This window comes from Sphaeramia orbicularis, chromosome 13, assembly GCF_902148855.1.
Source record: "Sphaeramia orbicularis chromosome 13, fSphaOr1.1, whole genome shotgun sequence".
Classification (NCBI taxonomy): Eukaryota; Metazoa; Chordata; class Actinopteri; order Kurtiformes; family Apogonidae; genus Sphaeramia; species Sphaeramia orbicularis.
This window is the reverse complement of record NC_043969.1, coordinates 36,938,564-36,952,275: the sequence shown is the minus strand read 5'-3', so window position 1 is coordinate 36,952,275 and position 13,712 is coordinate 36,938,564. Positions and strand designations below refer to the sequence as shown.

Below are 13,712 nucleotides of genomic sequence, written 5' to 3'. Positions count from 1 at the left end.
GTGACGAGTGCATTCAGCAAATCACACACTCTTTGACGTTTGCTTTCCTGATTACTCATATGGGCAAAAGTTTCTGAAAAGGTATGGATAATAGTGTTAGGTATGATTATGACATCAATATATGTTTGGTTTCAAAACAATTGACGTAGTGCCTGCTGAGAAAAAACAACTAAATGTTTATTGTAAATTTTGCTTCCCCACCCTGTATATGGTTCTAACATGTATTTCTTTATATTTCTTCTTTATAGTTCTTCAGCAGTGGAGGACACGCATTGAAATGTGTTCCCGACAAAATGGCAGTCATATAGAGCATATTATATAAATAAAAAATGGTCTATGTCAAGAAACGTTTATTTTTCCTATGTATGGAGACTTATGGGACACCCTGTAGAAGCGGACAGTTGGAGCCTACTATTTTCTCCAGCTCTGAAATCTTCAGCTCCTGCTGATGGATTTGTTGGTTCTTCATTTCCAACACTTCCTTCAGACTCTTCAGGTCCTCCTCAATATGCTTATACGGTGCCAAAGCATCCTGCCAACAAGACAGAATCTATTAGAATTCACTGTAATGTTAGTTTAAGCCTCCATTAACCCCTTCATGCATGATCATATTAATCATTTCATACTCGTTCAGGTGTCTGACAACAGGCAGAAAAGTAAATGTGAACAGCTATACTAACTATTTAAACAATAATTTGTAACACAACTGTCCTTTTCGACCACAGGTGTCAAACATGCGGCCCGGGGGCCAAATCCGGCCCGCCAAAGGGTCCAGTCCGGCCCTTGGGATGAAGTTGTGAAATGCAAAAATTACACTAAGATATTAACAATCCTTTTAGTTCAGGTTCCACAGTCAGACCAATTCAATCTCAAGTGGGTCAGACCAGTAAAATACTATCATAATAATCTATAAATACTCACAACTCCAAATTTCTCTCTGTAAATGTAAATATTTTCATGTATTTACACTAAAACAAAGCATAATTTCCCCCAAAAATGTGAATAACCTGAACAAATATGAACAACCTGAAATATTTTATGAGAAGTAAGTACAATTTTAACAATAATCCGCCTGATATTAAATATTTTGTGTGTTTGTAGACCCGCTGTGATCTGTAAGTTATAATGAACATGTCAAAATGATAAACTGAAGCATAATACTGTTAAAATTACACTTGTTTTTTTCAGTTTGTTCACATTATTCACATTGTTTGAAAGGATAGTTTGTAGATGTAAACATTTTCATTGTTTAATTTTACTTATTCTAATACATAGAGAAAATTTTGGAGTTGACATTATTTATATATTATTATGTTTATTATGATTATTATTATGTTTATTTATTATTATTATGTTATTATTATGTTATTATTTTACTGGTTCGGCCCACTGCAGATCAAATTTAGCTGAATGTGGCCCTTGAACTAAAATGAGTTTGACACCCCTGTTTTAGACCAAAGGTATCAAATTAATCAAATTTCTTTAAAAAAAAAAAAAAACAATTACAGTTTAATAACAATAACAAGCAATTGATTTACACTCAAACATGTTAGTGCACATCAGGTTTATCAAGAACAGTAAAGTTACAGTAATGGTATGAATCACAGTGTATGGGATGGTGCATGCACTGCAAAAATCTAAATCTTACCAAGTGTATTTTTCTCATTTCTAGTCAAAATATCTCATCACACTTAAAATAAGACACAATCACCTAGAGTCACTTTTCTGTGAGATGTAACAACTGATTTTTAGACAATAGATGTGGAAAATCTTATGTCAAGAAATCTTACTAAGATCATTTTCACTTGTTTCATTGGCAGATTTTTTTTTTGCATGAATTAAGCAAAAAAAATCTTGAATTAAGAAAAAAAATCTTGAATTAAGCAAAAAAAAAAAATCCTGAATTCAGCAAAACAAATTCTTGAATTAAGCAAAAAAAAAATCTTGAATTAAGCAAAAAAACCTTGAATGACGCAAAAAAATTCTTGAATTAAGCAAAAAAAAAAAATCTTGAATTAAGCAAAAAAAAAAAAAAAAAAATCTTGAATTAAGCAAAAAAAAATCTTGAATTAAGCAAAACAAATCTGGAATTAAGCAAAAAACAATCTTGAGTTAAGCAAAAAAAAAAAAATCTTGAATTAAGCAAAAAATATCTTGAATTAAGCAAAAAAAAATTTTTCTCGAATTAAGCAAAAAAATCTTGAATTAAGAAAAAAAAAATTTTTTTTCGAATTAAGCAAAAAAATCTTGAATTAAGCAAAAAAAAAAAACCAAACAAACAAAAAAAAAAAACGAAGAGGAGAAAATCACCAAAAATGAAGACTTGGTGCCAAAAAGAAAAGCAACGTCAGTTATCTGGAATTATTTCAGCTACAAGAAGGATGATATTAAAACACATGTTCTGTGTTGACATTGCCTTGCACCTGTTGCCACAGCGAGAGGAAACACAACTAATTTTTTTGACCATTTATGTCAGCACCACACAGCTGCACTGCAAAAATCAAAATCTTACCAAGTGTATTGTTCTCATTTCTAGTCAAAATATCTCATCACATTTAAAACAAGACATAATCACCTAAAGAGGAACTTTTTTTTTTTGTTGAATTCAAGCAAAATAAAAAATCTACCAATGGAACAAGTGAAAATTATCTTGGTAAGATTTCTTGAAATAAGATTTTCCAGATCTATTGTCTAAAAATAAGTTCTTATATCTCACTGAAAAGTTACTCTTTAGGTGATTATGTCTGATTTTAAGCGTGATGAGATATTTGGACTAGAAATGAGAAAAATACACTTTTGCAGAGTGAGCGTCCACTGTGTTGGCTGATATGGAACTAAAACAACAAAATCTATGAATATACAAGAAAACAGCTGTCCATTGTAGTGATCACAATGCATGAAAGGGTTAACATCCATCAGGTCACGGTCGACGTATTTCAGGGTTAGAAAAGTGTGAGGTGTTAGACTTAATTTGAATTGAGTGTGTTTGTTTCTGTGTGTGTGTTTGACATGGCTGAAACACAATAAATCAGTGTAAATGTGTGGGGAGTTCGTATTTGTATAAGGTGGGAGTTTTATTTATTTATTTTTCTTTTAAGTTTTTGTTGTTGTATATTTTAGTTTAAACCAGGGATGTCAAACTCATTTTAGCTCTGGGGCCACATTCAGCCCGATATGATCTCAAGTGGGCCGGACCAGTAAAATAATACCAGTGAAAAAAAGTAAAATTACATTATGATAATGTTTGTATCTACAACATTTCCTTAAAAATCTGAATGACGTGAACAACTTGAAATGTCTTAAGAAAAATAAGTGCAATTTTAACAATACAGGGGTTGGAAAAAATAATGGAAACACCTTCACCTCAAGATGATAATGCCCCAATCCATACAGCTAGAATTGTTAAAGAATGGCATGAGGGACATTCTAATGAAGATGAGCATCTCGTATGGCCGGCACAGTCCCCAGACCTCAACATTATTGAGCATTTATGGTCAGTTTTAGAGATTCAAGTAAGACGTCGATTTCCACCGCCATCGTCTCTAAAAGAGTTGGAGGGTATTCTAACTGAAGAATGGCTTAAAATTCCTTTGGAAACAATTCACAAGTTGTATGAATCAATACCTCGGAGAATTGAGGCTGTAATTGCCGCAAAAGGCGGACCTACACCATATTAAATTATATTTTGTTGATTTTTTAAGGTGTTTCCATTATTTTGTCCAACCCCTGTATTCTGCCTCAGTTTATCAGTTTATAATTTACACATGTGCACTACAATTTACATAACAATTACAAATACACAAAACATATAGTACCAGGTATAATATTAATAAAATTGCATTTAATTCTCTTAAGACATTTCAGGTTCATATTTGTTCAAGTTATTCACATTTTTTGTAAAAGGATGGTTTGTTAATGTAAAAATTTTCATGTAATTTTACTTTTTTTTTCACTAAACAAAGATCAAATCTGCAGTTGTCATTATTTATAGGTTATTATGATAGTATTTTACTGATCTGACCCAATTGAGATCTGTATGTGGGACCTGAATTAAAATTATTTTACACCATTGTTTGTTAACATCTTCAGTGTAATTTTTGCATTTCACTATTTCATCCTACGGGCCGGACTGGATCATTTGGCGGGCCAGATTTGGCCCCCGGGGTCGCATGTTTGACACCTGTGGTTTAACCCTTTCATGCACGAATTATGAGAACCTTAATCAAATTTTTTTCCTGAGTGTTTTTATTCCTCTTTAGGAATGAAAAAAACAATGCGATTGAAAATTTTCTTCTGAAAAATAAATAAATTAAAAATAATTCAAAAAATTAAAAAAAAAATACATTAAAAAAAAAAAAAAAAAAAAAGTCTTATGAACCTATTTTTTTATGAAGTTGCAAAAATGTCCACTCAGCTGGACACCACACGTTTAATTTTTGACGCACAGAAACATGTATTTACTGATAAATTGTGTGAAATCTTTGGTGAGGGTTTGTGATTCTGGGGGTTTATGCTCAGGAGAGATCTACATAATGTTACCAATTCATGTCAGAAAAGATATCTAGTGTCTTGAAACTTTAATAAAGATATGTGTTAAAAAAAAACAAAAAAAACAAAAAAAACAATGAAAAGAACAACAAAATCCATGAATATACAAGAGAACAGCTGTAGAATAGCTGTCCACTAGAGTGACCACTGTGCATGAAAGGGTTAAACTTCAATAAACATATTAAACACTAAATCAGTATAAATGTGGCTCAAATGTAACCCTAACCCTATAACAGGCCTCAGTGACCGTGTAGATGTCAGGACGTTAAACCATAGAACCAGGGCAGAGTTTGACCCTGAAGATGCCAGCGTATCATCGTGTTAAAATTACCACAATCTGCTCGTCTGTGCTCTTGCGCAGAGCTTCTTCAAAACGCTTGGCTCGGTCTCGGAGGCTGTGGTTCTGAAACGTCAGAGTGTCCACCTGATCCTGGTGTCAAGAGGTAGAGAACGGAGTTGTTAGAAAACATCTCATAAAATAAAAAATACAACTAATGGCCCTGTCATCATGTGTAAACATAATGACAATAAACATTCTTGAATCTAGAATAGGCCATCCAAATTTGGCACATTATAAGTAAAGGCAAATTTCTAATATTTCAAAGATTCATAAAAAATTCAAATTTCAAAATTCTCAAAACTGTGAACAAAATTTGCTAAAGTAGACGACAACAAAAATGACGTCGGACACAGCACCTTCACAATAGCCCAGTGAGATAAAAAAACATATATGTATAGTACATTAAAACCAGTGACAGAACTGAAACCACACTGTAAAAAATGAACTTTAATTGATTTATGTAAGTATTCAGCAAAATATAAGTATGCTATTTATGAAGAATGTCATAAAATGGTCCTTGTCAATGTTTTACTATTATTTATTTATTTATTTGCACATCATAAAACAGCAGGAAAGAAAGAAAAAAAAAAAAACACAACAACATTCAAACAAGTAACATTATTGTGCAGGAGAGGTTAGAAGCCAAAAGAGGCTCATATGAATACCTCTCCAAAAATGAACAATACAAAAAAAGAAAAAAAAAAACCAATTAAAAATACAATATAACTGAATTAATAAACTAAAGCAAAAACAATAAAAATGTAAATCACATTACAAATCACCAAATACCAATTAAATGATATATAGCCTTACATTTTTTCATGAATTAAAGTCCTTTTCAGATGCTTTTTAAACAATGATAAAGTAGATGTTGATTGAAAAACACTGTTGTATGTGATGTTTTTGATTCATTTGACTAACATATTAAGATAAGATAAAATATACTTTATTGATCCCCCAAGGGTGAGATTCAAGTGTACAGGAGCACAAGACAATATGCATCAAATATAATAGAAAAAATAAAAAAAGATGAAAAAATATATACAAATTCGTTAAAGTGACTAAAAGTGACAAAAAATTGCAATAATAATGATAAAGTAGCAAATGTGCCGTAGGTGATTAGGTGAAATGTGTATAATGTACATATTGTGTTCTCATTACATTTTACAAGTTCTTTTAAACTACTTTTTACAGTGTTGGTGGTTAAATCTACAGCCATGCATCATTTTCTACCACATCACCCTATGTTTGTAGATTTGTTGTTTTGTGAGAACTATGCTATCTCTAAAAACTAAACTTTTCTAGACTTCAGCAAAACCGCCCTGTTGTCAGCTGTTGTTATGGTGCATTTTTCAGGGAATCCAAGTGGTTTTAAAGGGTTTATTTACATTAAGACAAAGAAGAACAGCTTAAAATAGAAAATACAAGTACCTGAAGTTGAGTTTGAGTAATTAGTGACTTTCCACTGTTAAAAACTCACCTGCAGTGACAGTCTGATTTTCTCAAACTCCTCTTCTAGAGACTTTCTCTGCTGTTCATGGGCCATCTTTAAATCTGAAACATAAAATCACAGTATTTCTTTTTAACCCATAAAGACCCAAACATCCACCATCGAACAAAAGCATCTACTGATGGAAACTGTTTAACCCAGAAAAAGCCAGTGCTATTTTTGTGGCACTTCCAAAATAGATTCTTTCTCTATATTTGACTTTTCTTAAGTGATTTATTTCCATTTGTTATAATATTATCCTCTGTATTTTGTGGGGTTTTTTTTAGTGTAAATCATGTATTTTCCTGTATTTAATTCAATGATAATATAGATGTTCATAAAAGCTCAGATTAAAGTTGAGGGTTATTATATCAAAAACAGAGAAAACTGAAGAAAAAGTGACTTTATCAGTAAAACAACCAAGTGTGTCCATCCAACTCCATGGGTTTTACTGGTGAATCAATGTTGTAGAAGATGACAGGGTTTCCGTGGTAACTATGGAGCCTCTGAATGTCCAAATGGGTCATATCTGATGACCATGAAAAGATGATAAACTGTATTTTACACCAATTATTTACATGTATTGATAGGATTAATCGATCAACAGTTATTAAACATTTTAAATCATATGTGGATTAAGATGTTGGTGGATGTTTGGGTCTTTATGGGTTAATACCTGTTGATCCATTAATTCTTTCAATTCATGTAAATAATTGGTGTAAAATGCAGTTTGTCATCTTTTCATGGTCATCAGATATGACCCATTTGGACATTCAGAGGCTTCGGAGTTACCATGGAAACAGTGTCATCTTCTACAACATTGATTCACCAGTAAAACCCATCAAGTTGGATCAATGACAGTGGATGGACACACTTTGTTTATGTTCAGTTAATGATAGATTTGACTGAAAAAGTCACTTTTTCTTCAGTTTTATAATAATCTTCAACTTTAACCTGAGCTTTTATGAACATCTACATGATCAGTGAATTAACTATAGGAAAATACATGATTTACACTGAAAAAAACACAAAATACAGGGGATAATATATTAATTAATGTTGATAAATCATTTAAGAAAGGTTAAATATACAGAAAAAATCATTTGGGAACTGCAACAAAAGAAGTACTGGGTCTTTATGGGTTAAAGCAGATCATTATTGTTGTATTAGATTGACATAATTGAACGTTTTTCCTACTTTTCACAGTCCTGGCATGCTCTTCCTGCAGAGTTGCCAGGGTGTCGTTGTGAGCCGTCTCCATTTCCATCAACGACGCCTCATGGTTTTCACTCATCTCCTCAATCTGGGACCAAAATGGAGACAATTCAGCTACAAAACAGCTCATATTGTCACATATTTACATACTAGTGTTTTTCCATTGCAGTTCATTCATGCTCCCATGTGGAAGTATAAGTGTGTGTACATATGATTGTTTACTTGCAATTGCACTCTCTTTTTATAATTGTTGTTTTTTTTTAACCCTTTTATGCATGAATTATGAGAACCTTAGTCAATATTTTTTTCTGGAGTGTTTTAATTTCTCTTTAGGCATGAAAAAAACAATGCAAATGAAATTTTTTTATGAACCTATTTTTCGTGGAGTTAAAAAAATGTCCATGCAAGTGGACACCATGTGTTTAATTTTTGAAGCAAAGAAACATGTATTTAAAACTCATCATCAGAAAGTGATATACTGTGTGAAAACTATGAAATAACAGCATTTTTAATGCCACTAAATTGCTAATGTTTCCTAACATTTTATCATACGCTAATATTAGTTAATACTCATTTCATGGAGATAATATCCTCCTGAGACCAAGGAATTTGACAGTTTTAGCTTTTTTACATTAAAAAAATTGTCTTGATTGGAAACTGCATAATGCAACAGTTTTTTCTGTTACATTTTTAAAATAATTTTTATTTATTGATTGATTTTTTTTTTTTTTAAATGGAATGTCCTTTGTAATGCACAGCATTTTTTAAATAAAACTGCCAAACTTTTGTCCCCTACAGAGGACAAAATGTATTGCTGGGTCTCAGGAGGATATACAAAAAAAAAAAAAAAATTGTTTCAGAAAACTGTTAATTACAGTCTAATAACATTTAGCAACTGATTTACACTCAAACATGTTACTGCAGATCAGGTTTATCTAGAACAGGGATTAAAGCAAAAATTTTTCATCTGACTGAAAATTTTCTTCTGGTCAAAATCATTGGCCACTATTAAAAATGATGCAATACAATACTACTATAGCGTACAAGTTTATATTGTCAAATTTGGCAATACTGTAAAACACATCGAATGGGAGAGTGTACAGGTGTAGAAGATTAGTAACATGGATAGAAAAAATGTCATGAGTGGTATTGGTGGGGGGTCTGGGGGTCCTCCCCCAGAAAATTTTTAAAGCTTCAGGTCGATTTTGGTGCTCTCTGGTTAATTTTAAAGGGTATGAAAACCTTTGAAGCAAGTGAAAATAATAACTAGAAGAAAACCTTAATGCAAAAAATGAGTGAAAAACTTTTTATTTAACAATTTAGGAACTCCTAAAACATAACTCCAACCCCAACAGCACATGAATTTTGGGGAAAATGTCTGTTACAGATACTCTCTGAGGGTATTTAAAATACAGTGGCTTTGCAAATACCAAGGGTGTTACTCATTCATTCAGTTTTATCTTCGTACTGTACCACACAGATAGAAATAAGATGCTAAACGGGTCAAAATAAAGCACTTATGCAGTCGGGCGCGTAACCACGTAAGGCCGCGGCGCGCACAGCCGCACGCACGGGAAGGGCACATACATACAAACACACACACTAGTCATATACCGGCAAGAGGAGATAAGCTATGAACCCAAACATGAAGGTCCATGTAGATCAGTTGTGTCTTCTTCCCTTTTCGCTGTGGTTCTTTCATAATGAAAGCTACTTGTTAGCACTAAACTAAAGTTAGTCTGGAGGCTGAACTTCGGTAAAGCTGAACTTGTCCATGTGTTTCTGAGGCACAGAATGAGCAGCGTTTCCTTCCAAAGATGAACAGTCATCAATCTGTCCTCCCGACATAAAAATAAAGAAGTCATCTTATTATCATCACTGTTAAACCTATCAGCCCCCTGTGCGTGGCGTGCCTGTGTTAAACACCTGCAGACCCAGGACAGCAGACCCAGGACAGGATCATGGTGCCGACTGGACTCCGCGAAACACGTGGGGAAGTTACTTCAATATGACTTTTTTCCCCCCTCAATTTTTCCATTTGACGGAAATCCATCGTGGTGACGGAGAACTTTAATCCCTGATCTAGAAAGCAGCAAAGTTACAATAATTGTATGAACTGCAGTGTTTAGGATGATGCATAAGCGTCCACTGTGTTGGCTGATATGGAACTAAAACAACAAAATCCATGAATATACAAGAGAACAGCTGGAGAAGAACTGTACATTGTAGTGACCACTATGCATGAAAGGGTTAATGTTATATACCTGTTGTGAAGCACATTGAGTCTTCCTTGTGCATGAAATGTGCTCTATAAATAAAGTTAAATTGAATTGAATTGAGCTCTATATGCACGTAACAAAACATGGGTGAATAAAACGTCCTGTATGTATGGTGACAGTGACATGTCATATATAGTCTGCATTAAACACACACCTGCTGTTGCTGTTTGCTGCGTAACTCTTGGAGTTCTGCGCGTTGCTGGGCCTGCAGCCGTTCGGTCTCGGTCGAGTGCTGCACCTTCAGCCTCTCCTCCAGGGCTCCCAGCTCCCTCTGCTGCTGAGCCCGTAATCCTTGCAGCTCAGCCTCAAAATGATGCTCCAGTTCCTCCTTCTCCTGCTGCAGTTGCTCCCAGTGTGCAACGCTAAACGCTGGAACACAATGTAAGATGAAAAAAAAAAACTTACACTTGATCCTAATTTGGGTGGTACACTAAGTACAAAAGAAATGAATTAGGGAAACAGGCCCAGAACGTCAACTCACAGCCTCTTTTGTTCATGTAAACTACATTTATACTGTTTTGTAATAAGTGGATGTTAATAAAGGAGGGTTCATGTAAGGAGTGAATGGCATTTTATTTGTACTAGGGCTGGGCAATAAAACTACTGTTGTCATGGTTACGGTAACATTTGCTCATGTTCTTGTCCATAATAATAATAATAATAATAATAATAATAATAATAATAATTTAAAAACTCAAGTAGCCATATTTTATGTTCTTAGATTGTGGTAATTCTGCTCATTTCTTTTTTTTTTTTTCATTTAATTTTTAATTTAATTTAATTTAAAAAGGCCTAGAACGTCAACTCACAGCCTCTTTTGTTCATGTAAACTACATTTAAATTACATTGTAATAAGTGGATGTTAATAAAGCAGGGTTCATGAAATGAAAAATAACTATTTCGCCAAAAGTCTCATTTTTCAATTAGAAGTTTTTGCGCTGGCGAGAGGTAGTTTTTTGGGCATAGCGCAAATAGTATATCATACAAAACTGTAATGGAAGGACCTTTTTCCACAACTAGAGTCAGGTGAATTAAAAAAACGGATGTTGACGTACGTTACAGCAAGCGAAGAAGAAGAAGTAACATGTCGCGGTGTGTGTAGACACACCAGGACATCAAGGTTATTATCGTTAGCGAAAACTAACGAAATGACGAAAACTAGAACTGAAAAAACATTTTCATTAACTGAAATAAATAAAAACTATAATTAAAAGAAAAAAATGATAACTAACTGAAACTGTATTGTGAGCTTACAAAACTAACTAAAACGTATAAAAATTATGGATAAAATTCCCTTCGTTTTCGTCTTTGTCAATATCGGATTGATATGAAAGCGATTTATTTCGCTCTAGTAATTTTAGCTAGTGTCACCATACTACTTCATGGTACTTCATGGTCCGTCACTTCTTGTCACTTGTCATTTAGAGTCATCTTCTTGTTCCCACTCTACCTGGAAACATGGAGACTAAAGTTGGGAGAAAGCAGCAGAGTCCTGAATGGGATTTATTTGAATACGACCGCGAAGAAGATAAAAGATACGACAAGACTAAAATTAATACTAAAAGTAAACTAAAACTAAGCATTTAGAAAAAAAATTAAAACTAATAAAAACTAGCAAACCCGCTCTAAAAACAAATCAAAACTAACTGAATTAGACAAAAAAAAAGTCAAAACTAAATAAAACTAAACTAAAATGAAAAATCCAAAACTATTATAATCTTGCAGGACATCCAATAATTTTTAAATTTACAATGAGATAGAGGGGTAATATATAATAATAACGAATATATCTGTAAATCAACACCATATTTACGTTCCTCGCCATGTTTATGGAATGACTTCTCGTGTCATCTCGCGATAATAAATAAACAAATCATCGCATTTGTGATTTAATGGAAAAACCGACATTACGCCCTTCTGTTTTTTTAACATTTAGTAAATATCGGTAAAGTTCTGCGCAGATGTCCAATGGAAAAGCGACTAATGAAGGCAGGACATTACAACAGGCAATAGAAGTGTATCCAGATTACATTTCCCCTGTTGGTAACTGTTGGTGTTAACATCGCCCCCAGCTGGTACTAGACACTTGGCTTGTAATTGACTCCTGTTTTTTTTTTTAACCAGAGGATATAAGGTATTGAAATTGGACAAACTCCAGACTGTCATCAGCTGATCCATGAGCCTCCAGTGGGTGGTGATAATGTGCTGTTTATATACCAGGGCTGTGAGTGACGTCTCCGTGGGGCCGTAAATCTCAGTCCACTTACCCACTTCATCCCTGATTCTGTCGAGCTCCAGGGACAGTTCCCTCTCCTTCACAATGGCACTCTCACTCTGAAAGCGAACACACACAGCAATGAACAACGGCTTCAGAACCTCAGGCTATGTTGCATGAGTTTTATTTTCTAAATTGTAATTATTTTCTTTTCACAGGTGTGTTGTTATAAAACCATTAACCCATGAGGACCCGGTGTGACTTTTGTGGTAGTACCCAAATGAATTTTTTCTCTTTATTTAGCCTTTCCTATGTGATTTATCATTATTTAGAATAGAATAGAATAGAATAGAATAGAATAGAATAGAATAGAATAGAATAGAATAGAATAGAATAGATTTTATTTGCACAGATACATCGCAGTATAGCTACATTGGAATTCTTGTGCGTTTCCCTGAGTCACAGAGACATGAATAAAAACAGAAACAAAACATAAACACAGCTAAAACAAACACAGCTAAAACATAAACACAGCTAAAACAAACACAGCTAAAACATAAACACAGCTAAAACACAGACAGAGCTAAAACAAACACAGCTAAAACATAAACACAGCTAAAACATAGACAGAGCTAAAACAAACACAGCTAAAACATAAACAGAGCTATAACATAAACACAGCTAAAACACAGACAGAGCTAAAACACAAACACAGCTAAAACATAAACAGAGCTAAAACATAGAGCTAAAACAAACAGAGCTAAAACATAAACACAGCTAAAACATAAACAGAGCTAAAACATAAACATAGCTAAAACATAAACACAGCTAAAACATAAGCACAGCTAAAACAAACACAGCTAAAACATAAACACAGCTAAAATATAAGCACAGCTAAAACATAAGCACAGCTAAAACATAAACACAGCTAAAGCATAAACACAGCTAAAATATAAACACAGACAGAGCTAAAACATAAACACAGCTAAAATATAAACACAGACAGAGCTAAAACATAAACACAGCTAAAATATAAACACAGCTAAAACATAAACACAGCTAAAATATAAACACAGCTAAAACACAGACAGAGCTAAAACATAAACACAGCTAAAACATAAACACAGCTAAAATATAAACACAGCTAAAACACAGACAGAGCTAAAACATAAACACAGCTAAAATATAAACACAGGTAAAACATAAACACAGCTAAAACATAAACACAGCTAAAATATAAACATAGCTAAAACATAAACACAGCTAAAACATAAACACAGCTAAAATATAAACACAGCTAAAACACAGACAGAGCTAAAACATAAACACAGCAAAAATATAAACATAGCTAAAACATAAAGACAGCTAAAACATAAACACAGCTAAAATATAAACACAGCTAAAATATAAACACAGCTAAAACACAGACAGAGCTAAAACAAACACAGCTAAAACATAAACACAGCTAAAATATAAACACAGCTAAAACATAAACACAGCTAAAACACAGAGCTAAAACATAAACAGAGCTAAAACATAAACACAGCTAAAACATAAACACAGCTAAAACATAAACACAGGTAAAACATAAACACAGGTAAAACATAAACACAGGTGAAATATAAA

At 33.3% G+C, this 13,712-nt stretch overlaps 1 protein-coding gene across 1 annotated transcript in view; it reads right to left on the bottom strand.

The window, feature by feature from the left end:
• The window catches only part of mtus2b (microtubule associated tumor suppressor candidate 2b), a 93,252-nt gene that overhangs the window by 4,417 nt on the left and 75,123 nt on the right, over nucleotides 1-13,712 (bottom strand). The window contains exons 8-13 of the mRNA XM_030153023.1: nucleotides 12,139-12,205; nucleotides 10,026-10,240; nucleotides 7,575-7,680; nucleotides 6,369-6,442; nucleotides 4,880-4,978; nucleotides 413-532 (exon numbers count right to left, since the gene is read on the bottom strand). Of these exons, the coding sequence (XP_030008883.1) occupies nucleotides 413-532; nucleotides 4,880-4,978; nucleotides 6,369-6,442; nucleotides 7,575-7,680; nucleotides 10,026-10,240; nucleotides 12,139-12,205 (681 nt within the window). The remainder of the gene's footprint in view (nucleotides 1-412; nucleotides 533-4,879; nucleotides 4,979-6,368; nucleotides 6,443-7,574; nucleotides 7,681-10,025; nucleotides 10,241-12,138; nucleotides 12,206-13,712) is intronic.